Genomic DNA, 24,880 nt, shown 5'->3' with positions numbered 1-24,880 from the left:
AAGGAGGACGAGTCCTCCGCTTGCAGTCGGCATGTACAAGCTAATATTCTCCTGTTTATTTTTTGTCGGCTTCTTAAGCCCCCTCTTGTCTCTCCCCGTCATCGATTCCGGTGAAATGGTCCATCGGCTCTCAGGTAAGAGACGTCTTTATTTCCTTTGCTATGGTAGTTCTTAGGTTGTTAGAGCTACAGAAAGAGGTACGTGGAGAAATTCTTGTCATTAAATTCTTATTATTAAATTGTGATTTCTTCCAGCCGAAGCTCCAGCTACAAAAAAATAAAAAATAAAAAATTCTAGGTTCTTTAAAGGACTCTTTCTGAATTAATAACGGAGTGCCATTTCTCCGTGGCCTTAAAGATAATGGGCATTTCATCCCATCTTCAGAATTTAAGCTCTTTTGCCTTGGAAAAATAGGAATAGAAATGAATGAAGGAAGGAATGAATCAATTGTGTGTTCCTTGCTTACTATGTTTGGGGTTGTCTGTGGGTGTCGTTCTGGAGAATCAAAGAATGAAATGATTCCTCTGTCCAAGGTGCCTCCACGCTCCATGCCAAATATCCCTAGAAATCATGGAGCATCGAGAGACTTTAGAGATCACCTGTTGTAATCCCTTCCTATTACAGAAAAGGAAACTGAGGTCCAAAGAGCCTGGAGGGGGAGGTGACCAGGAATATGCAAATATACAAAGAATAAACCCAAAGAGAACAAACACAAAGTAATTAAATACAAATACAAGAAGAGGGTTCCGGTAGCTGAAGGGATGTTCTAAGGCTTTATGCCAGAATTGCAGCTTGGAAGGAAGAGATGGATTCTATGAACCAGGGATCAGGAGGAAGACCATACATACAGGGGACAGCACTATTAATTACTAACGGGCATATAGCACCTACTAAGTGCCAGGGGCGTTACAAATGGCATCGCATGCAATTCTCACAACCCTGCGAGGTAGGTGCTGTTATCACCCTCACTTAACAGGTAGGGAAACTGAGGCACAAGCCATTTAAGCTCAGTGGGCATGCATACACCTAGAATCACAGAATTTTTCAAATGCATAAAATAAAATATGTAGGATTACAGAGAAAATGGTATATTGACATACTACATATAATTAAACTATTAATTTCATTCATGAAGCAAATTAAATTTACTTACATTTTAATTATTTAAATTTAATTTCTTTTTATTTAATATTCATTTAATATTTTAAATTTTAGTTAAATTATCCATTTAATATTGATTAATTTAATATCCAATTATTAATATATACTTTTAAAGTTCACAGATCCCTGGTTACGAACCCTTGGCTTGGTCCAAGTGTTTTTTATTTTACACAAGAGAAGGGCAATGACTTACTCACTGTCACACAGTACTATGGGTGAGACTAGTCACGTTCCTAAAATCATCAAGCTGGAACTTGAACCCAGACTTGCTGACTTCAAATCCATCCATTGCCCTGGCAAGTCCCTTTAACTTTCTCAGCCCTAGTTTCTTCATCTGTAAAATGGGAGTGACGATAGCCCCTATCTCAGTGTAAGGCTAAATGAGCTGTTTGTGAAGCTCTATATAAACTCAGTAGTAGTAATTAGAAATAAACACTGCAGTAGTGATCAGAATGCATTACTAGTCATCCGGAGGTCTACTATGATACCTTCATTTTACTCTGAGCTAAAAATTAACCAGCCGAAATGGAAAATGTCTCTCTGGCGATATTTTTTTTAATGGACTCACATTTCTTTATGGAGTTAAATTCTGATCCCAAATCCTTGCATGCTAAGCATGTAAGGGAGCTCAAAGATTTAACCCACTATTCTTACAGAAGAAGAAATTGAAGGCCAGAAAGAGTGAGGGGATCACTTTAATTTAAATCAGGGAGAAAACTGGAAAACCTTTCTCAAACCAGTTCCTTGTTTCCAACTGGTTGTTGTTCAGTTGTTTCAGTTATATCCAACTCTTCGTGATCCCATTTGGAGTTTTCTTGGCAAAGATACTGCAGTGGTTGGCCATTTCTTTCTCTAGCTCATTTGCCAGAAGAGGAAACTGAGGCAAACCGGGATCATAGTAGTTTTTATTATTCAGTTGTTTCACTTATATTTGACTTTTCATGACGCCGTTTGGGGTTTCCTTGGCAAAGATACTGGAGTGGTTTGCCATTTCCTCCTCTAGCTCATTTTACAGATGAGGAAACTGAGGCAAATAGGTTGAAGTGACTTTCCCAGGGTCACCCTTCTTGTAAATTTGCCTGAGGTCAGGTTTAAACTCAGGTCTTCAAGACTCCAAGCCCAGCACTCTATCCACTTAGCTGCCCATTTCCCACTGAGTTTCCCTCAACCACATGGCCGCCATATTGTTCACCCAACATATATCAGCTTCTACAGTCTTATGCCTGGCAGTAATTTTAGTGGCATGAGATAAGCATTAAGTTTATTAAATCTTGGCTGTTAAAAGAGGAACAAAGACTAGAAGAGTAAATCAAGAGAGAGTCTCTGAATAAAAAATCTCATTTTAGACAAATGATGGACGTTTTTACAAGGTTGTAAGTAATCCTAGACTCTTAGATAAAATGTGATGTTGTTCAGTTGTGTCCGACTCTGTGACCCCATTTGAGGTTTTCTTGACAAAGATGCTGGAGTGGTTGGCCATTTCTTTCTCAAGCTCATTTGTCAGAAAAAGAAACTGAGGCAGACTGGGATCATAGTGGTTTTTATTATTCAGCTGTTTCAGTTATATTTGACTTTTCATGATGCCATTTGGGATTCCTTGGCAAAGTTACTGGAGTGATTTGCCATTTCCTTCTCCAGCTGATTTGACAGACGAAGAAACTGAGGCAAATCAGGTTAAGTGACTTGCCCAGGGTCACCCAGCTAGTAAGTGCCTGAGGCCAGATTTGAACTCAGGAAGATGAGTCTTTCTGACTCCAGTGCTTTATTTACTGCACCCCCTATCTGCCCAATGACGAATTGTATCTCATGACAAATTTTATAGTTAAATGGTTAAAACACACCCACAATTTGAAAACTTGCATGTTTAAGGACAATTTTAGGGAGACAGAAGCAGGCTAATAACCACCCTCCCTCTTTGCCTTCTCTCTCTAAAGCAGATGATGAAGATTCAAGGCTGACGCTGGAAGACCTGGGCAGAGCTTCTCTCCTGCAGACGCTGCCAGAGATTTTGGATGCAGAAAGACAGAAGGATTCCAGGAAATTTGGTAAAATAATAATAATAATAATAATAACAATAATAATAATTTGGTACTAATCAGCTGATGATGCTCCCTGGCCGTGGTTCCACCTGCCTGATGGGGGGAGATGATTTCAGAAGGAAGCTTAGGCAGCCAATGTGTGTTCACGAGAATCCTCTGGCCTGACTTGATGGCTCTCAGTGCTCTCAATATTCAGCTCAATCCCTGAACCTGACCCTAAATTCTGCTCTGTTTCACACATCACTTTCCTCTTCCTACCTTACCTCTTCCTTCTTTGATTCATTCTAAAACTTCTTTTTTAATAAAAGATAAAGGAGTTTGGTGGTTATAATTTATTTTAAAAACCCTTACTTTCTGGGTTAAAAGAAATACGTAAATTTATTATTTATATTATCATTATGTATTATATATCATATCATATCATATCATATCATATCATATCATATCATATCATATTATATTATATTATTACATTACATTACATTACATTACATTATATTTATTATATTATATTTATTATATTAATAAAATACTTAGTATTAAATATATATCATATGTGATATATATATATACATATAAATACCTAGTATTAAATCCTAAATACTTAAAATAAATACTAAGTATTGGTTCTAAGGTAGAAGATTGGTAAGAACTAGGCGTTTCAGGTTAAGTGACTTGGCCAGGGTCATACAGTTTAGGAAGCATCTGAGACCAGATTTGAACCCAGGACCTTGCATCTCCAGGCCTGGCTCTCTACCCAACGAGCCAACCAGCTGTCCTGACAATTATGATTTTAAAAATAATTTGCGTGGCCAAATGGAAGCTGAGCTTTGCTTATAAAAGAGACACATTATAGCTGGAAACCAGAGATTTCGTGTATAATGTTTTAATTATGCTCTTAGTTAGGGAGAACATTATATTGTTTACAAATCTGAAAAAAAATTCAATTTCAGAGAAATATGGGTTGTCGGAGCTTCTAGCTGGAAGGTCAGGTTTCTAATCCCTTTATATGACAGAGGGAAGAGCCGAGGCTCAGAAATGAGAACTGAGCTGGTCGAGTTTATGGCCCCAAAGCATCTCGCACCCAATTCTCCTGAGTGAGACTTCTTTCTTTCTTTTCCAAAATTAAATATTTTGATTTTTCTTTCTTAAGAGTTCATTGTTATCTTCCATCCCTTCTTCCCATGCAGACTTTTAAGTTCTCCCTTTGGAGTTCTTTTTTTTTTTAAACCCTCACCTTCCATCTTGGAGTCAACACTATGTATTGGCTCGTTGGTGGAAGAGTGGTAAGGGCTAGGCAATGGGGGTCAAGTGACTTGCCCAGGGTCACACAAGTAGGAAGTGTCTGAGGTCAGATTTGAACCCAGGACCTCCCATCTCCAAGCCTGGCTCTCAATCCACTGAGCTACCCAGCTGCCCCCTTCCCTTTGGAGTTCGAATGCCTTTCTGAGTTTTCTCCTCTAAACGCTAAATCAAGAAGGAGAAATGCTCAGAATCTTTAGGGGACAGGATCTTTGCAACTGGGGGGGCGTTTTAATAAAAGAAATGTTTTATGGGAAAATAAATGCAATGAAATTCCTTTTAGCAGAGATGTTCAGGGCTGCTGCTTACTAAAGAAGATAATAATCACAATAATAAAAAGAGCTAGCGTTGTTATAGAATTTTAAACCTTGCCCAATATTTCATATACATTTCACTTTATCCTCACACTAACCCTGGGAAATAGGTTAGTTGTTACTATTATTATTATTATTATTATTATTGTTGTTGTTGTTGTTATTGTTGTTTTGTTATGCCCATTTTCATTTGAGGACAAACTGAGGCAGTAGATGTTGAGGCCACTTATGGGGGTGCTCTGTAATAGTGTGTCTTTAGTACTTGAAGGTTTGAAAAGTATTTTGCAAATAATTATCTCATTTGATCCTGACAACAACCCTGTGAAGTAGATACCATTACTGTTCCCATTTTACAGATGAAGAAATTGAGTCAGGCAGAGGTTGAGGGACTCGTTCAGGGGTCACACAGCTAGTGAATGTTAGGAGGCATGCTTTGACCGTGGGGCTTCCTGACCACGACTTGGGCAAGCTCCCCACTAAGCCACTTATCTTAGAACCTAATAACCAAGGACAAAATCGAGGCATTAGTAGCCACTGAAGTAAACAGCTCTCTGCTGTAGGGTGAGGGATGAAGATTCAGGACCAAAACAATTCACTTGTGACTCTTTGTGACCCTCTCTGGGATTTTCTTGGCAAAGATCCCATCTCTTTCTCTGAAAGAAATCATTTCATCATTTGACAGATGAGGAAACTAAGGCAACCAGGGTTAAGTGACTTGCCCAGGGTCATATAGCTAGATTTCTTTTTTTCCCCCAGCACATTGGACAGATGAGGAAACTGAGATACACAGGGTTAAGTGATTTGCCCAGGATCACACAGTTACTTTTCCCATTTCTTTCTCCAGCTCATTTGACAGATAAAGAAACTGAGACACACAGGGTTAAGTAACTTGCCCAGGGTCACACAGTTGGTTTCTCAATTTTTTTTCCAGCTCATTTGACAGATGAGGAAACTGAGGCACACAGGGTTAAGTGACTTGCCCAGGATCACACAGCTAAGTTTCTCTTCCCCCCCCCCAGCTTATTTGACAGATGAGTAAACTGAGTTATACAGGATTAAGCAACTTGCCCAGGGTCATACAACTAGATTTCCCACTTCTTTCTCCAGCTCATTTGACAGATGAGGAAACTGAGACATGCAAGGTTAAGTGACTTGCCCAGGGTCACATAGCTAGTAAGTGCTTGAGGTTGGATTTGAACTCAGGAAGGGGAGTCTTCTTGACTCGGGGGGGGGGTTTGGGGCACTATCCATTGCACCATCTAGATGTCCCCCAAGACAACAATTCATTTAGTGAGTCCCTCTTCAGTGCTTCGAGTTTTGCTGTTCTCTTTACTTTGACAAGTGTTTAGTAGGAAAGAGGAATAAGGCATCCAGCATCCTTGGAGGACTCATCTCCCATATTTTGTGTTACAGATCTAAGGGCTGATGTTGTGGACCCCAAGGAACATGGGAAGAAGGTAAGTGGCTGTTTGGGAAGTTCCCAGGCACACAGCAAGTGTTTCTTGAGCCCCTGTGATGTGCCAAACGCTGTGCTAAGGGCTGGGGGGACAAACCAAGACAAGGGACAGCCGGTCCCTGCTCTCAGAGCTCTGGTTTAAATGGCAAGCAGCCAGGGGCATCCTACCTCTCTATGGCGGTGGCGGCGGCGGCATATCATGTCCCAGGGAATGGGTTAGTGGGGCTCAGGAACATCTTCTACAGAAGGGGCATTTGAGTGGAGGGTGGAAGGAAGCCAGAAGTCAGAGAGGAGGGAGAGCATTCCAGGCACTGAGAAGAGCTATTGCAAATGTAAGGACAAAACTGGACCTTTTATGAATTCACTCTATTAAGATATCTAGCTTCAAAATGACAAATTTTGAAGTGGAGAAAAAAAGAAGTTTTCAAAGGAGCCAAAGGAAATCGCGCCAGACGGTCATTATTTTGTAGTATTCATGCTTCCAGGGGGCAGCTGGGTGGCTCAGTGGATTGAGAGCCAGGCCTAGATACAGAGGTCCTGGGTTCAAATCTGGCCTCAGACACTTCCTAGCGGTGATCCTGGGCAAGTCACTTAACTAACCCCCATTGCCTACTTCTCTTCTGCCTTCGAACCGATACACAGTATTGATTCTAAGACAGAAGTAAGGGTTAAAAAATAAAAAGACAACTTTATACCACCAATGACGGGCAGTGGGGACTTTGTTTAAAACTTTTTTTCCCTCCACCTCAAGATCTGTCCTTTTGAAGCTAGCTCCCTAGTAGAGTGAGTTCATAAAAGAGAGCCAGGACTGAACAGGAGCCAGTACCAAGGAGGATGCGGGCGCCATGATATGAGAGGATGGGGAAGCCACACTGGAGAGGGAGAAGCATTAGGGGCTTGAATTCTGAGGCATGTGAGTGAGCCAAGAGGCAAAAGTCTTCGGGAAAGCTCCTTCTAAAAGCAGCGACTCAGTGGGAAGCTAAATCTAGCCACGGAGAGACATGTGCAGGCTGTGCCGATGTTGTCTTCAACTCAAGGCAGAACAGAAGGAGGAAAAGTGGAGAGAGTGAGATTTCAGTGAGCCGTTTCTGAAAAAGATGAGTCTTGGGAGAATCAGAAATGAATGTCTATTTAGAAAATAGAATTCTTGGAAATTTAGAAAAAAAAATGGGGGGCTGAGATGTAACTAAGGTTTCTGGACTCATGAAGGGTATCGAATGGAACTGAAACGAGGGGCTACCCCTCGAGGAAGATAAGTTTAGGACAAATAAAAAGAACTATTTTACATAGTGAGAGAAAACTTAGGGAACCCTTGTTCAAATATGCCATCAGACACTTTCTTAGTAGCTATGTGACCTTGGAAAAGTTACTTTTCCTCTGTTTGCCTCTGTTTACTCATCTGTCAAATGAGCCAGAGAAGGAAATGCCAAACTGCTCTGGTTTGGTGTCGGTCAAGAAAACCCCCAAATGGGGTTACAGAGAGGGAGACAAGACAATGACAACAAAGAGCTTCCTCTGAAAGGATCACATGAGATAATAATCCCAAAGCTCGTGGCGTGCTGCCTGACTGACACAGAGGGAGGGAGCGCGATAGAAGTGCTAGCTATGAGGGCCAGTATGACCTTGTCAGGTCGTCTTCTCAGCAGCCCAGTGGAAGCGATTGCTCCATCTCTAAATGTGTGAGGGGAGCATCACGGCGGACAACTACGTGATTCGCTTCACCCAGTACGTTCTTATGTCAGTTTTCTACACCAAAGCCCAGGATAAGACATTTATTTCCCCAAGACAAGGTTTAAGAAATCATCCCCGAGCCCCCTGGAAACTTTGAATCTTTGCTGTTAGCAAACAACTGTGCGTATCACAAAATACTCAACCGACTCAGAGAAAGGAATGTTCTGGAATGGTACGTGGAGCATTTCTTGTTTAAAAAATATTTGAAATGTTTCCTTTCTTTATTCTAAATGTGTTGTGCTCAAAGGGACTAGCCAATGTCTTATGCTGGCTCTGCCTTCATCTTTTAAGATTCTAGTTGGAAAGACTATCGATAAGTTAAATAAAAAATATATGGCATCTTGTTTAATACAGTAGGACACAGAACGCCTGTACTGGGAGATGCCTTGGAGTTCTCCTCATCCCTCCTCCCTCATTTAACAGATGAGGAAACTGAGGCAGGGGAGGGGGAGTGATTTACCTGAATGGCTCCTAAGTGGCAGAGCTGAAATTGACCCCAGGGTCAATGCCCTCCTCGCTACAGCTTGCAGTCTTCTTGTATGAGAAAGTTTATAATAGAGGACTCACAAGAAGGGAAAATCAAAGCTACGATCCCCTGCTATTGGTGATCCATCAGGGCAGGTACAGTATCAAATTTCATTTTGTATTTTCCCTGGGTTCTATCCTATGGTGTTTTTGTTGTACCCTTTTCTAAAACTTGAAGATCCTGAAGATAGCTAATATCAGGCAAAATGCCCTTTATCAAGGCATTTACTTTCAAAATTTGTTAATTAAAAAAAATAAAATTAACATTTTTAATTTTTAAAAATTAAAACATTTTTAATTTGGATTAAAAAACCAACGAGTATTTTTCTCTCTCCCATCTCACTTTCAATTGAAAAAAAAGCAAAAACAAAGCCCTAGAAAAAGTTGTTCACAGTCAAGTAAAAGAAATTCCCCCATTGACTATATCCAACAACGTTATGGGTCATTCTGCACCCTGAGTTCATTATCTCTGTGCCTGGAGGTGGGTAACCTGCTTCCTCATTGGTCTTCTGGAATCATTTGATTGATCAGAGGCCTAAATAGAATTAATTTCTGTTCATCCCAAGCCTAAGATGACTCAGATGCCACTCCTTCCCTTTCGTCATTTGAGTTACCATTCTCTTGACTTCCTTCTCTCTGTGTCATCTTGAGTAGAAGATAATGATGAACACGGTTGGCATGTCTCTCATGGTTCTATTTAGTGTTAGTCCCTGGTTTTAGGAGATTTACATCTCTTTGATAAATCATTCCTCAAATTCACAGGCCTAATATTGGACCAGCTCATTTTACAGATGAGGATACTGAGGCCAACAGGGGGAAATGTCACATAGCCAAGAAGTGTCTGAAGCCAGATTTGAACTTAGGAAGATCAGTTTTGCTGATTCCAGGTCCAGTGCTTCATGCACTGTGGCACTCTATTCATTGTACTACCTAGTTGCCTACTAATATACCTTGTTCTTTTTTATTTTTTTATTTCAGGTTTTCTATGGAAAAGACCCCAAAATCTCACTCCTGAGTCTTTTGGCCAGAACCAGGAAACAATCTAAGAAACGTGGGCCCCCTTCTGAATGCTTTTGGAAGTATTGTGTGTAAAATGAGACTGAGCTTTTCTCCCCAACTGCTGAATTTATTCTATTTATGACCATCTTGGAAAATGTAAATAACGTTGTTTGGTTTAAAAGTAATGGCTTTAAAACCCCCAAGTAAATCATTTTTATTATTATTTAAAAATAAATCCTCTGTTTTGCAAGTAATTAGGTGAGTATGTTTTCTTTAAAAATGTATGTATTGTGTGTCCCTTCCACTGAAGTCTTGTTGATTTATAAAGGTGACAGCAATGAAAAATGATTCAGATTCAAGAGCTTGGATGGTTGCTAGAGAAAACTTGCTAACCAAAAAAAAATGTAATTACAGGTAAACAGGGCCCACACCAATACTGAATGCTTCGAAACACTTCATTGGCAAATTTGACTATATTGGCTGTTTTATTTTTTTTTTTAAACAATTCAATTGACTTGACCCAGAGCCTCTACAAGTTCTGTATCAGTTTGGTATCATGGAACTAGATTTCCATCCAAGATGCCAAAAGGCTCAAAAGACCTCAGGTAGGGTTTTGATTCAAGACTATTCTAAGCTCTCTCTCCTTTGGGGCCATTTGTGGAGTTGGGAGTTATATTCAGCTAAACACTGAGAATCCCACATTTTGAGGAGTTTAAATCTGGGCATTTTCAGATTACTGACCAAATTACTTGGAGTTCTAATAAACCTATACTAGGTAAATTTCATAAATCTGATGGGCCATTATGTTGGTACCAAAAAGACAACGAAGTACTTCCTGGAACCTAGGCCATATTTTAAGAGAGGATGAAATACTTCTATCATTTTCAATGTACAAAATACTTACACCCTACGAAATCTCATTGTTTAAAGATGTGCTCAGTGTCGGTGAAAGAAATTTTATGAAGTCTTCAAAATAGGTTCACTGCTGGTTTTATTTATTTTTACTTAAAAAAAAAAACCAAGACACCTGGTCAGAATATTCATATATAGTAAAAACAAATAAATTCACACAAAGCTAATTACAAATTCAGTTGAAAAATTAAAAAAAAATTCAAATTCTGATTTGCCTTGCGATTTATAACCAAGCCTCATCTTTGCCATAGAATCATTTCATATACATAACATTTTATTTTCTTTTTTTAAAAGAAATTCTCACAACACATCCAAGGAAAAAACTGCTGGAGCAGCAACATCTGTGTAAACATTGAAAGAGACAATACATATTTTCAAACAAATTTCTGTAGGTGAGCATGTAACAAATTCATAAAAACACCAAGCAAAAGCTCTAGATTGGGTGGAGCCCCCTTGGGGGGCAGTAACTACATCACTACTGAACCAACACACCCTTTACTTTCAGCAGTAGTAATTTCACAGAGATAAAAAAAATCTAAAAATACTATCTAACCTAACACTGAAGTTATCAAAATGTGATCATTTATATATAAATGGTTGTAAATATATATGTGTGTGTGTGTGTATATATATATACACATATATATATATACATATATATATATATATATACACACTCCTACATCTGATGCTACACTTCTTTCAGATCAAAACACACACACACACACACACACACACACACACACACACACACACACACACACACACACACACACACACACACACCATACATACCATCCAGAGCTTTCAGTAAACTGTATCCTAAGGCAAATAAATCTGCAAACTTAGATAAAAGTGATCCCAGGAAATAATGAAAAGGGAGAGATTCCTATTACTATTAGAACAAGTAAAATAATTGGATAAAAAAAACAGCATTCTGTGGAATGAGTATTTGACAGTGTTCAAATATATGTTCATTGCCACAAGGAAATCACACAGTAATGGACACTTCCCAGAATGGTCTTTTTTTTAAAATAGGAAAACATTTATGCAATTTTACAAATGGAATGTGTGTCAGAAACCATCCATTCACAGTTCCACATCACTGTAGAACAAAAGTTCTCTGCTAATAAAAGATTTGAAGGGCACAAGAGTCAATTTTCCCCATCAGTGGCTCACCAAAAATTAACAACTTTCCAGTAGGATTTAGTGTTTGCCTACAAAAGGACAATAGCTTATCCTTGTTTATTGGCCTAAACCAATGAGGAAAGTCTGTCCCAGGTGTCACACTTTTTGAGTTGTCAGAGGACACATGCACTTAAAATCTAAATAAGGACCATTCTCTAGAGCACCAGGGAGTTAATAAGCATGTGAAGTAAACAGACAATATTTAAGATGGGAGCAGCCTAAGAAATCTTGGTTTAGGGCATATTCTGTACTCCAAGTAGAGCTCACCTGTCTCCCTCATTGTTTTTCTCTAAACCACGCACCTTCTCATTTCCACTGCGCTGTTCTAAAATGCTAAAAAAGAAGTGACTCTGGCGCCGAGGGAAGGCTCAGAGCTGGTAGGGAAACTGCCTCCAACTCTTATGGAAATGAACCAAAGGGGAAAAACGTTGAGACTGACAGTGGCTCAAGTCTGGGAATGCTAAAACTCAAGAGGATGGAATCTAAAAAAATGCTGATGTTCATATTCCCACAAGGACAAAAAGGCTTGTCCATTTATGTCTACTAAGGCGTTACTAATGTTGACTTAACTTTTGACACTTAACTTAATGAGGCAAAATTAGTCTGAATGTCTTGCTTAAGCACAAACATCGGTGGAAGGACCTCTATGGGATGGAGGTGTAACTTGTCCAATGTGGAGCCTAGATACACTGAATTCAAGGGAACAGATATCCCAGTCCCCAAGTTCAGTCTCTTCAAATGCTCCAAATTCAACCAGAAGAATGCGGGGAAGGCTCCAGGCTGACTGGAGTCCTTCTACTCCTTATTGCATCCCCTGTGGGCAAGACTGATCTCATGCTCTGCCATCCACATGCTATCATCTAACCTCTTTGGAATTGTGATGGCAGAAATGGGAGCCAAATGCAACTGATGGTTTCAAGATACTAGGAACATATTTCAAATTTAAGAGTAAAAGATTCTATTTGGAAAGTCATTCTATTTGAAAAAATAAAAGTCTATCAAAAATTGAGGAAGAAAACTTTTGGACAGCTCTAAGCATTTACTGTTAATGCAAAGTCATTGAAAAGGCAAGATTTTTAGAAGATATGCAAGGCTTCATAAGTGTCCAAAGCTTCAAAGCTTTCTATCTTGAAAAGGCTGTGCAGGTACATCTTCCTGGTCAGTCACCCAAATGTCTTCTTCCAGACTCTTCTCATAAGGCAAAGCCCCAACACCTGGTGAACGTTTGTTGTCACATGTGACACAGCCCTCCAGAAAGGAGAAAGAACAAGGCAGTTACAAGATGCTCGTGCCATTATGGTGAAAATGGCAATAAGCTTTTTTCCCAGAACTGAATTTCTCCCCTACCAACTTGCCATGTTATTATCTAAGACTATAAATCAATTTAATATTTATGTAAACAAACCACTTAATGAAGTGATACCATTTAGAAGGGAAGGGCTTTTAGAGACATTGAGCGGTAAAATGTTAGGCCAGCCCGTTTCCAGTCAGAGCTCTACCTAAACAGGTATCCACCTATTTCTTAAAAAACAGAGAGATGTCTGTCAGTGACTCTCCTAAATGATCCATTCAGGTGCTACAACTTCTCTGCAGATACAAAAAGCCTGTTCATGTGAAACACCCCTCCTCCCCAAAACTGCTGAGATTTAAATGCCTGCCTGACTGCCAGATTGGCTCCCTCAAACAGGCTGCTCCCACAGAACAAGGGAAGGCTTCCCAGGTGGGAGGCTTCTGCCACCTCCTCCCCATCTCTGGTGGACTGTTCCCTGCCTCCTTATTCCCATGCATGACAGGGGCTGCTTACGTGGGTGTCTATCTCTCGAGGGACCATCTGGCTTTGAATCCAAGGGTGCACTTCAGCCAACTCTTCTTTCTGTCCATCCGTGAAACGAGGCTGATGCTGCCTCATACTTTCCAGTTTCTCCAGATCCTCTTTCAATACATCTTCTTTAACCCTTCAAAAAAGTGCCGAACCTTTCATCTGCTTGTCTTTTCATAGGGAAAGGGATCTATTCCAATAAGGTGGACAGTTCTAATTTAAGGACATTCAGATGGAACTTTTTAATATGAATGAAGCCCTGATAATCCTTCCAATCCTATAATAAAGTAAAGACGCTGATCCCACACCAGCGAGAGTTACTCTTTGTGGGCCCAGGATATTACTTCTCGGCTACCAAAGAATGAACTTGATACACTTATTAAGAGTATGTTTTAAAATACTTAAAAACCAACAAACGAATAACATTACAAAATTATTTCTTGCTTTTATATATGTGACTATAAATAGTCACAAGTCCCTAAGACAATGGAATTCTTTATTGTCTTACCTCTCTGGGACCTGATAAGTCATCAGGACACACTCGGGGGTCTGCTCTATCATTCCCCAGATGGCGTCTCTACCTGATTTGTGAGGTGTTTCTTTTTCCTCTAATTTCTGCCTGTTCTGGGAAGTTTCAGAGGAATAGTCGCTGCTTGCAAAGTATTTACTGCTATCGCTGCTTCCTATGAAAAACCCAAAAAAAAGAGAAAAAATTTGGAAGTATTTCTCAAGGACTAATTTAGCCAAGTGGCCCAGGTGAGCTGGCAGATCGCCTTCTCTGGGGATAGCCACCTTGAGGAGATCTTGTCCGATAATTTCAGCATAGTATCATAAGATTTAAATTTAAATTAATAACTCTAAGTTCTTATTTTTCACAAAATTTATTAATAATCACTTAAGTAGAAGAAATTTAAAAAATTAGAAGTTCAAAGCCTAATATTCTAACTTAAGTGTGACCATGTGTGTGGATTCTCCTGCCTGGCTCCCAGTCAGCTTCTGCAGTCGCATTCAGAGAAGAAGAGAGAGCGGGGCGGGGCCACCAAAACGTTATCCTCCGTACGTTCACGCAGCATTCGCACGCAGCGAAAGCACTCAAATAGAATGCTGGGTAAGAAAGTCTTGGGGAGTCAATTCTATTTACACAGTATAAACTTTTCAATTTCCTACCTGTGCCACAACCAGATGTGCCATGGGAGAGTGAGCCATTGGCGTCAGAGCTTGAGGAGTTTGATTTCACAGACCCACTACCTGATGCCACAGAACCAGCCCCAGCAGGAGAGTCCTTTTGAAGTAACAGGGTGAAGAGCTCCTTGGCCACTGAATTATGACTCTCTTTATTATCTCCTGCCTTAGATTGCTAGGAAGAATAGACACAAGAAGATCACATCCTAACATTTTTTGGTCTGACAATCGAATAGCTTCTTATAGCAAATAGGATAAATGACTGACAGAAAGACAGTTTTTCTTCCTGCTCCTGGGAAGGCTGCAAAGGTTCCTCTGTATGCACAAAGCATTTCTTTGTGCCTCAGTCCCAGTTACTCACCTTTCTATTTAGACACCTGCATGTTTACAAAGGGCTCATTTGATGCGTGACCTTGTCTGGTCCTCACATTAAGCTTGTGAGGTGGGTTGGCAATGCAAGCATTATTGTTCCCACTTTCTAGATGAGGAAACAGTCTCAGAAGTGATGTAACTTGCCCAAGGTCACATGGCTTTAAGTGGTGAAGACGGGATTTGAATCCTGGTCTTCTGATGCCACGTCCTGGGCACTACTACATCATGCTGTATTTTTGCTTTTAATGCATGGATTACTTTTGTTGGGCGAACTAAACAATTGGGATGCAAAAAAAAAAGATTTTTTTTTTATTCTGATGAGATTTCATCAGTTAACATGACTGTATTACAAACATGGGAAAAGCGAAGAAGGAGCTTCCTGTAACGCTTGTGAGCCGTCAGAGGACATGCAGCTGAACAGTTCACTCTGTCCCGGCCTCCTGGCACCACAGCTGCCCAGCTCTGACTGGTCTGGGGCTCTCGAGGCCCACTTACGCTCCCAGCAGGCCTGGCCACGCAGGCAGAAGGTACCTGTTCCGAGAGGACTGCTAAGAGATGCCCCCCCGAGGAGAGGTCGAGGCCTGCCTGCAGCCCCCTCCCACAACCACCAGGGCTGTGCACGCACACAGAGCACGTGTGTCAGAGGCGCTCGGCCTTCCCACTTCACACGGGCAGGCGAGCGGCAGAGGCCCATTTTAACAGCCACTTCAGTGTCTGAATGAACAGGAGCCAATCTGCCATGGCTGAGACAGAAAGCACGGCCCACCCCTGGCACAGCCTGCCCAGCGGGGCCGCCAGGGGTGCCCGGCACGAAGCCCCCGCTGGGAGGAGTGACTGTTACTCACATGCTGGGCTCCTGGGTCTGCCTCTGGTCCTGTGTGCTGCAGAGGCTCGGGAGCTCCCGGCATTTCTTCCTGGAGCAGGTTTAGCTGTAAGGGGGAGCTGCTCCTGGAATGACTAAACAAGGGGTGCTCCTGCTCGCTCTGGAGCGCCCATTCTTCAGCCGATCTCGGGCTAGAGGCTGGGGATGGTGGCTCTGGAAGGTCCTCCGGAGGCAGCGCTGGTGACGAGGGAGGTGGGGGCGGTGGGGGGATTTCAGACGAGCCAGGCACACATGAGAATGGACAGGGGACAGAGAATGGCTGACATGTCTGGGGATAGGGAGGGGAATTGTGTAAAATAATGGTCATAAAAGCACCCACATAAGGAGAAGGGAATGCTGGAAGCGGCTGCATCCTGTAGGAAGGATGCAGTTCAGGTTGAGGCCCCAGTTCAGGTGCGGATGCTGTGTACTGTGTTCTCAGAGAAGACAACGAGGGCAAGACAGGGAAGCCAGTGACTGGGGAAGGGGCCTGCATGGGAACTCCTGCTAAAGGAGGGTGCAACAACCCACAAGGATGAGAAGGGGTCAAGTCTGAAAGCAACCAGGGTGATCTGCCTGGAGGCGGCTTCCCCAGAGGAGAAGGAAAGTTCTCACGAGAACCGCTGCTGCAAGATGACACTGGGAGCTTCTGGCGTTTGTGTTTTCCCTTTTTATAGCCAGCAGATGTGGCCTGCTTTGAAGGAGCTTCCCCTAAACAATGACAACACACATGGTGGCATTTTTCTGAACAGCCCACCAGACCAAGAAGAGCCCTACTTCCAGGCATGCTTACAAAGAACATAACCCACAGACGCAAAGTCCAAGAGGAAAAGGCATTATGCCAGAGGCATAAAAGGTAATCAATTCTGTCTAATAAAGGGCCAAGAGGAGACCCCTAGAAAAGGGACCCCTAAAGTGTTTTGTTGCCTGATGCCTCCATCTGCCTGGGCCCCCAGGGTCATCCCCAGCACCCAACAATTCCTTTGTGCTCACTGTAAATGACATTGCTGTGTAACCAGGAATATGAAAGATGTAAAAATAAGAGCATCGGTACCTTGGATGGTGGCATATTTCATCTTGCTTTTGCTATCTGGCTGAAGGTAGGAGCAATATGGAGAAGATAGGATCTTTTCTCTAAATCTGTCCACATAGTTCTTCTCTTCCTTTTGTGTATGAGCAGAGAGAACTGCCTTTGTGAGTCCTACTTGCTTAAACTCCTCTGGGGCCACAGGGAAAGTCTGGAGACTCAAACTCCGGGCCTCAGCCTGCTCATTTCCTGCAGTAACATCATCTCCAGCAGTTACCTCTGTCAAGAGGAAGAAAAAGGAGGCATTAGTTTCATTAAATTCTTTACCGAGATGGTGACTCTCTTATAGAGACTTAAATGCATTCTTTCAGAGGCATAGAATACATTATTACAGACTACTCTGATGCAACCACGAGGATATAAAACTAGGAAAACTATTTCTAAAAAAATGTTTTTAAAAAATGTCATTTTTCTTTCTGACACTGTTTATGGTTGAGCTCTTTAATCTGTGTGAATACTAATTTTACAAAATACACATCTGTACAAAATGTGAACACTGCCAAGACATACAGAAACACAGGAATGTGGCAACATAATAATTTGTGATAATATCCATCAAGTACAGTTAATGATATGCCCTCATGCTAAATGTGTGCTGAATAAAAATGTCAAAATAAAAAATGGTGAAATTCGTCTCATACTCAAATAATTTAGATGTTATTACGAAGGTTCAAAAACATTGAGAGTAAGAGTTTAAAACAGTATTACATCTAACATTTTTGAGATGAAATAATAAGTTTGAAGCCGGGGTTATTTGTAGTCATTGACCTGGAAACAGGGAAAGAAGGAAAATGGAAATATGGGCCTGGCTGTGCCAGCAGAGGGGACCAGGCTGGCTCTCCCAGCTTATCACAACCACACTGTAAGTGAGCATCCCAACAGATCCCACTCTTCTGTGGACAGTGCTGTCAGGTTTAAGGAGTCCTTTCTTCCCAGCACTTTGGTGAGATATAGTGGATCTGAGTTTCATTCCACCAGCCTGCACTGGTTACCCTTGGGCACTAGATAACAACTATGGCCTGCCTTGGCAATCTGAACGTCCCTTCACATCCCTCCCTCACTTAACATTACCCTGGATGCAGTGCATACGAGTTAGGCCAGGCAAAAAAGTAAATGAAATCTCCAGACAATCCAGAACCTTCATTTTAGTCATTAGCCTCAATAGCCTCTCCAACCAAATTATTATTTTTTCCCCATTCTCAGACCATTCTCCAATAAACACAAACAGTAAAAAAGCCCAAAAGGGAAACAGGAAGAGAAAGGATCAGTTAGAAAATTATTCCTCCGATAAACACTCTTATTGTCAAAGGAGGAGTGGCTTTTCCATTTCTTCTATACACAACCAATATTCTATTGTCCTAACAAAATGAATTTTATGTTGTTTGGCTAAGGGGCTCAATTTGACCTTTTCTTTAAAGGTCAGTGTTAACAGCAACTCAAACCAGCCCCATCAATAAGAGGACCCAAAAAACCAGTTAAAATGAATACTCATGCTCCCCCCCAAGACCTTAAAAATCAAGGACAGTTAAAGATCCTTATAGCCCAGTGGTCTGCAGGATGAAAACAAAGGCAACTTTAGTGCGTGAGGGTAGCAATTTGAGATTCCTGCCCAAAGGCACACCCCTTACTCCCTACCTGATTCTGGGTGGGGAACGTGCACCAGGGTGCTCCGGTAGCTGCACTGGCTTGTGGCAGAGAGCACACTCATGGCCTTGGGGGAGAGCACCAACTCCTCATCATCAGCCCTTGCAGGTGTGGCCAGGACCGGGATCTGGGGAATGGCTAGTGAAATCAAAGAAACACTGGTGAGAACACCACCTGTCAGCCCCCCTGCAGGCACTGAACAACTGCCCTGTGCACCTCAGAGACGCTGCAGAGGTAAAACCGACAGGCCTTGGCAACAGTTTGGGTGAGATGGGGGGTAAGAGCATGGGGAGTCCAGGATGACCAAGGGACTGAAGGAGGCTGCCGCCCTCCATAGTAGAGGTTTGGGGGAGAAGCATCCTAAATTCAGTTTTGAACTTGTTGAGTTTTCAATGTCTAGTGGACATCCAGTGTGAGATGTCTGAAAGGCAGCTAGAGATGAGACTAGAGGTCAGCAGAGGGTCTGGGGCAACAAAGGTAGACTTGAGAACCATCAGCACAGACGATAAGCCAGAGTGCAAGGGAATTAGGAAGCGAGTAAAGGAAAAAAGTGGATTTAGTACACAAAGTACCTATGACTTCTTTGGCATGGGGAACTCTCTAATCTCCCAGACTCAGTAGGTAGATACTAAACAGTATCTCCTGAGGTCCATGGCCTAGCTGGGCTCTGAACCCAGATCTTCTCAACTCTATTCCCAGGACTCTATCCATTATACTTGTGTCATCTATAGATATCAGCCTTAACTTATAACTCTCCAAGGCCAACTCTTTCCCAGAATGAAAATGAAAGCTAGGTGAAACTGGGATTATTGTGAATCTGTAAAACTGAAACCCATTTACTATCACAACTATTTCCATTCTAGATAAAAATGGGATTCTCCTTACATTCTAGTGCCTGGGCCCCAGCTGGTCTCTGACTGATGTGGTCTTCTTCAGAGGAAGAGGAAGTTGTATTGGTGCAGGAGATGCACTTCCTCTTCAAGGCAGGGATGTTGTAGCTCTCCAGATACCTGCATTGGGAGCATGCCACATCCTCTTACCATATGTGTGGACACACATCCATAATATACACACACTCAATACACCATTCCAAAATCTAAACTCTTCAGATCCCTGTGGATATATCATTAATATTTTTTGTGCAGATGGTCTATTGTTGTTCTAAACTGAAGAGTTGATTTCTCCACAGCAGTAGAATTAATACTTTTCCCCAAATGAGATAATCATCTATGAGATACCAACAGGATCCCCACCATGAAGCACTTTTTCCTACTATGGAAGAACTACCAAAAAGTGAAAAATAATAAAGATTCCTTAACATATGGCAGAGTTCAAAAATCCAGTGCACCCTTGTGTCCCCCCACAACTCTGATAAATTGTCCTTTCTCCCAACCACACCTGCCATTCTTTCTGCAGACAGTCCTCCCAGCCACCCTACCTAGAAGGGCCTCCCACTGTTCACCACAGAACTCTCTCATTTTGTTTAAAAAACTTTGTGCATGGAAAAATGCCACCACAGAACTCTCATTTATTTCATTATAAGTCACAGCAAGGAATATATTTTTTCATTGTCTTCCCTGACTACCACCAGTATAACATGAGCTCTAGTCCTTCAGGGAATGGGGCAATAATCAATACAGCCCTAGACATGACCAGACATCTTGATGTGACCAGATGCTGCTTCCATCTCTTATCATTACCCTGACTGATCACTTTAATTTTAGATTGTTTAATTTTTCATGTTTGTCTCATTTTCCCAAACTAAGTCAAACTGAGTTGAATCTTGTCTTAAGCTACTTTAGATTCCTCTGGCATTTATCAAGGAGCCTTCAAAGCAGATAGTGGTTGATAATAAAATTAAGGCAGAATATGTTTAGGATGTATGGAGCCTAAAATTGTCACTTATTTTTACTTTTATTCCTCACCTGATAATACTGTCCACACAATTGATCTGTTGATATGATGGAATATGCTGATCTTTTCTTAAATCATCGCAAGAGTCAGTGCCCAAACTACTATTTCTCAGTTCCTGAGATGAAGGATGGGAAGGCTTTTTGTTGCCTAGAAAAGAAAAAACAGGGATTTCCAAAGGATATTTCAGCTTTTTTTCAAGTTATTTTCATTTCAGATATTTTCATTCTTTGATTCCTGTGTTAGGACAGAGTCTAAACCTCTCAGAGAAATTGAATAACCAAAGCATGCAGTAGCTTTTGTTCTCAATAGCTGCCTGGCTATAACCAGATGACCAGAGCAGCCTGGTCCTGATGAAAACAGTCAGTGGCTCTGACAGGTAGGAGGGATGCTGCTGGGCTGGCTAACAGAATAAGACCCTGAGTTTTATCCAGTCAAATGAGGAAATGTCCTTTTGCTTCCAATGTTCTATGGGATGAAGATGAAGCAATTAAGAAAAAAAAAAGAAAAAGTGTTGCCTATAGCAATATATCACAAGGATTATTCACTATAACCAGGTGGGATTTATATCAGGAAAGCAAGGCTGGTTTAATATTAGGAAAACTATTTGCATAATTGACCATATCAGTTATCAAGCTAACAGAAATCCCATGATTATCTCAATAGATGCAAAAAAGGTCTTTGACAATATATAACACCCATTCCTGTTAAAAACAACAGAGAGCATAGGCATAAAAGGGTCTTTTTAAAAAATAATACATAGTATTTAATTAAAACCATCAGCAAATATCATCTACAATCCTCAATAAGATTAAGAGTGAAGCAAGAATGCCCATTATCACCACTATTATTTGATATTGTACTAGAAATGCTAGCTTTAGCAATTAGACAAAGAAATCGAAGAAATTAAAGCTAGGCATTAAGGAAACTAAACTATCACTATTTGTGGATGATGTGATGGTAATTAGAGAACCTAGAAAGTAATCTTCAAACCTAATTGAAATAATTAATAACTTTAGCAAAACTGCAGGATATAAAATAAAACCATGCAAATCATTAGCATTTTTATTTCTATATATTTCAAAAAAAGCTCAGCAGCAAGAGTTAGAAAGAGGAACTCCATTTAAAATCACTTTATACAACATAAAATTCCTGGGAATCTATTAGCCAAGACAAATACAGGAATTATATAAAAAATTATAAAACACTTTAAACATAAAGTTAGATCTAAACAATTAGAAAAACATTAATTGCTCATGGGAAGTCCAACCTAATATAATAAAAGTGACGACTCTACATAAATTAATTTACTTATTCAGTGCCAAACTAATCGAGTTATCAAAAAACTATTTTATAGAACTAGAAAAAATAATAACAAAATTTATCTGGAAGAACAAAAGATCAAGAATATCAAGGAAACTAATGAAGAAAATGTTAAGGATGGTGGCCTAGCAGTACCAGATCTTAAACTATACCATAAAGCAGTAATCATCAAAATGATCTGAGAAATAGAAGGGTAGATCAATGGAATAGATTAGGGGTAAATGACCTCTGCAATCTAATGTTTGATAAACCCCACAAATCCTAGTTTTTGGGATAAGAACTCATTATTTGACAAAAATTGCTGGGAAAAATTAGAAAACAGTATGGCAAAAATTAGATTTAGATCAATATCTTACACCTTACCAAGATAAGGTAAAAATGGATATACAGTCGTTCCTCACTATAACACGGTTCACTTATTGCAGCTTCACTGTACTTAAAAAAAAAAAAAGCTAATTCTTGCTATATCAAAGGATGTTGCAGATGAATACCATACTTTTGCACAAGTTTGTCAATGTGAGATTGTACACAGCAGAGCGCAAAGTGGACATTTCTGTATTGGATGATGAAATGAAAGGCAACCAACCACAGCAGTGTGTTCTATATTCTGGGCGCTAATTGGCTGAGTGTTTATAAGAGTGTTGAAAAGGTTTATAGGAAGGTGGGAAGGGTTTATAAAGCATTAAAATATATATAAATATAAATAATAAAATAACTATAACGCCACTACTTCGTGGATTTTCACCTATCACAGGGCTCTCTGGAATGTAACTCCTGCGGCAGATGAGGGATCATTGTATATTTAAATATGAAGAATGATATTATAAGTAGATTAGAGGAACACAGAATAGTATACCTGTCAGATCTATGCAGAATGAAAGAATTTATGACCAAACATGAGAAAGAGAACATTACAAGTTGTAAAAGGAATAATTTTGATTATATTAAATTAAAAAGGCTTTATACAAAACAAAACCAATGCAACCAAGATTAGAAGGGAAACAACAAACTGGGAAAAATTATTATAACGAATTTCCCTGATAAAGATCTTATTTCTCAAATATATAAAGAACTAAGTCAAATTTATAAGAATCCAAGTCATTCTCCAATTTATAAATGGTCAAAGGATATGAACAGGTGAGTTTCAGATGAAGAAATCAAAGTTATCAATAATCATATGAAAAAATGTCCTAAATCACTCTTGATTAGAGAAATGAAAATTAAAACAACTCTGAGGTAACACCTCACACCTATGAGATTGGCCAAAATGACAGTAAAGGAAAATGATAAATGTTGGAGGGGATGTGGCAAAATTGGGACACTAATGCATTGCTGGGAGAGTTGTGAACTGATCCAATTAATCTGGAGTGCAATTTGGAATCATGTCCAAAGGACTATAAAACAATACATTCCTTTTGATCCAGTAATACCACTACTAAGTCTGTACCCCAAAGAGATTTTTTTAAAAAGGGAAAGAACCTGTCTATACAAAAATACTCATAGCTGCTTGCTTTGTGATGACAAAAAGTGGGAAACTAAAGGGATGTCCCCCTCAATTGGGGAATGGCTGAACAAAATGTGGTATATGACAGTATTGGAAAACTATTGTGATGAACAGGATGATGTCAGAAAGAGATAGAAAGATCTACATGAACTGATGCAGAGTGAAATAAGCAGAACCAGGAGAATGTTATATATAAAGTAACTTGCTGTGATATTGTGTAATGATCAAATGTGATAGACTTTGCTACTAATAGCAACACAAAGATCCAGAACAATTCTGAAGGACTTATGAAAAAGAATGCTATCCACCTTCAGAGAAAGAACTGTTGGGAGTAAGAATGCAGATGGAAGCATATATAAATCATCACTTGTTAATTTAAGTATATGTTTTAGAGTTTTGGTTTTATAAGATTATTCGCTTACAAAAATGAATAATATGGAAACATGTTTTGCATGATAATACATATATAATCCATTGAATTGCTTGCCAGCTCCAGGAGATGGGAGGGAAGAAGGGAGACAACTTGTATTATATAACTTCAGAAAACTCATGTGGAAATTTGTTATTAAAGTTGAAAATTTTTTTAAAAAGAGAGAAGAGTTAGCCTGAGGTTTGCAATAAGGAGAAAAAGGTGATCATATTAGTTAGGTTCAATAGCATATTCTCCTAGTCCATAAGTTACATGAGGATAAGGAATGTGTCCTGACAAATCTTTGTCTTTGTATCTCCCCTACTACCCAGTCTAATACCAAGTTCTGCCAATAACTGACATTTGGAAAATGTTTGTTGAATTAAATGAATAATAATCAAGAGAAGCTAACTCTCTCAGGTGGTGAGAAATAGTTTATAAGAGATACAGGAGAGTGGGGTTGGACTAAGATCACAAAGGTGAGTCTAGGTCAGTGCTGGTGAAGACGTGGCACACATGCAGAGCCAGCAATTGGGGAGCTGCTCTGTTTCCCCTCTTCCCAGTGCCTGAACACATTTTTTGCATGCCCCACCCCTCTGTCCAGCCACCCAAAGCAAGCACTTTCTCCCTCAGCTCTTTCCCATGGGGAGCTCACAGACATCTTGAATTTGCCCTCTGGGCACTTGAACTCAGAAAAGGTTTGCCAGTGCTGGTCTAGGTGAAGAGAATCAATGGTCCTTGGTGAGAAATAAGGCTGAGACACAGATGCTAATAAGTGTATAAGGAGAAAAACTACTTGGTAAATTTTAAATGCATAGAAGAGCTGCAACTGAGAAATGTCTCTTTATCCAAGGAACCCAAGAGATAGATTATAGGGGAAAAACTTGACAGAATATAGTCAGAAAGCAAACTAGATAGTACTACTGGAGATATATTGCCTTAAGTGACAAGGGGCAAAAAACCCGGATAGAATACCAGGCCCGGAGTTAGAATGATCTGGCCTTAAATCTGCCCTTAGACACGTCCTACCTGTGTGACCCTGGGCAAATCACTTCATCCCCACTGCCTAGCCCTTACTGCTCTTTTGCCTTGGAACTGATACTTAGTATTGGTTCTAAAATAGAAGGTAAGAGTTTAAAA

General features: G+C 40.4%; 2 protein-coding genes across 2 annotated transcripts in view; one reads left to right on the top strand and one right to left on the bottom strand.

The window, feature by feature from the left end:
* The first annotated feature begins 31 nt into the window (after nt 1-31).
* UTS2 (urotensin 2) lies at nt 32-9,620 on the top strand. The gene is made up of 4 exons (XM_044667524.1): nt 32-134; nt 3,096-3,206; nt 6,230-6,273; nt 9,507-9,620. The coding sequence occupies exons 1-4, from the start codon at nt 32-34 to the stop codon at nt 9,618-9,620; spliced, it is 372 nt and encodes a 123-aa protein (XP_044523459.1).
* Nucleotides 9,621-12,497: 2,877 nt separating this feature from the next.
* The window catches only part of PER3 (period circadian regulator 3), a 40,311-nt gene continuing 27,928 nt past the window's right edge, over nt 12,498-24,880 (bottom strand). The window contains exons 14-22 of the mRNA XM_044671251.1: nt 20,519-20,654; nt 19,479-19,603; nt 18,585-18,731; nt 16,917-17,168; nt 15,846-16,573; nt 14,614-14,803; nt 13,955-14,129; nt 13,432-13,582; nt 12,498-12,875 (exon numbers count right to left, since the gene is read on the bottom strand). Coding sequence (XP_044527186.1) covers nt 12,741-12,875; nt 13,432-13,582; nt 13,955-14,129; nt 14,614-14,803; nt 15,846-16,573; nt 16,917-17,168; nt 18,585-18,731; nt 19,479-19,603; nt 20,519-20,654 — 2,039 coding nt within the window. The 3' untranslated portion in view covers nt 12,498-12,740. The remainder of the gene's footprint in view (nt 12,876-13,431; nt 13,583-13,954; nt 14,130-14,613; nt 14,804-15,845; nt 16,574-16,916; nt 17,169-18,584; nt 18,732-19,478; nt 19,604-20,518; nt 20,655-24,880) is intronic.

Source organism: Gracilinanus agilis, chromosome 3 (genome assembly GCF_016433145.1).
Source record: "Gracilinanus agilis isolate LMUSP501 chromosome 3, AgileGrace, whole genome shotgun sequence".
NCBI lineage: Eukaryota > Metazoa > Chordata > Mammalia > Didelphimorphia > Didelphidae > Gracilinanus > Gracilinanus agilis.
Note: the sequence above shows the minus strand (reverse complement) of the source record. Positions and strands in the feature narration are given on the sequence as shown.

Excerpts from the sequence above, each read along its gene's own strand:
- UTS2 (XM_044667524.1), top strand. The coding sequence starts at position 32 with ATGTACAAGCTAATATTCTCCTGTTTATTTTTTGTCGGCTTCTTAAGC. Across the intron at positions 3,207-6,229 it reads GAAGGATTCCAGGAAATTTG|ATCTAAGGGCTGATGTTGTG; the intron begins GTAAAATAATAA and ends TTTGTGTTACAG. Across the intron at positions 6,274-9,506 it reads CCAAGGAACATGGGAAGAAG|GTTTTCTATGGAAAAGACCC; the intron begins GTAAGTGGCTGT and ends TTTTTATTTCAG.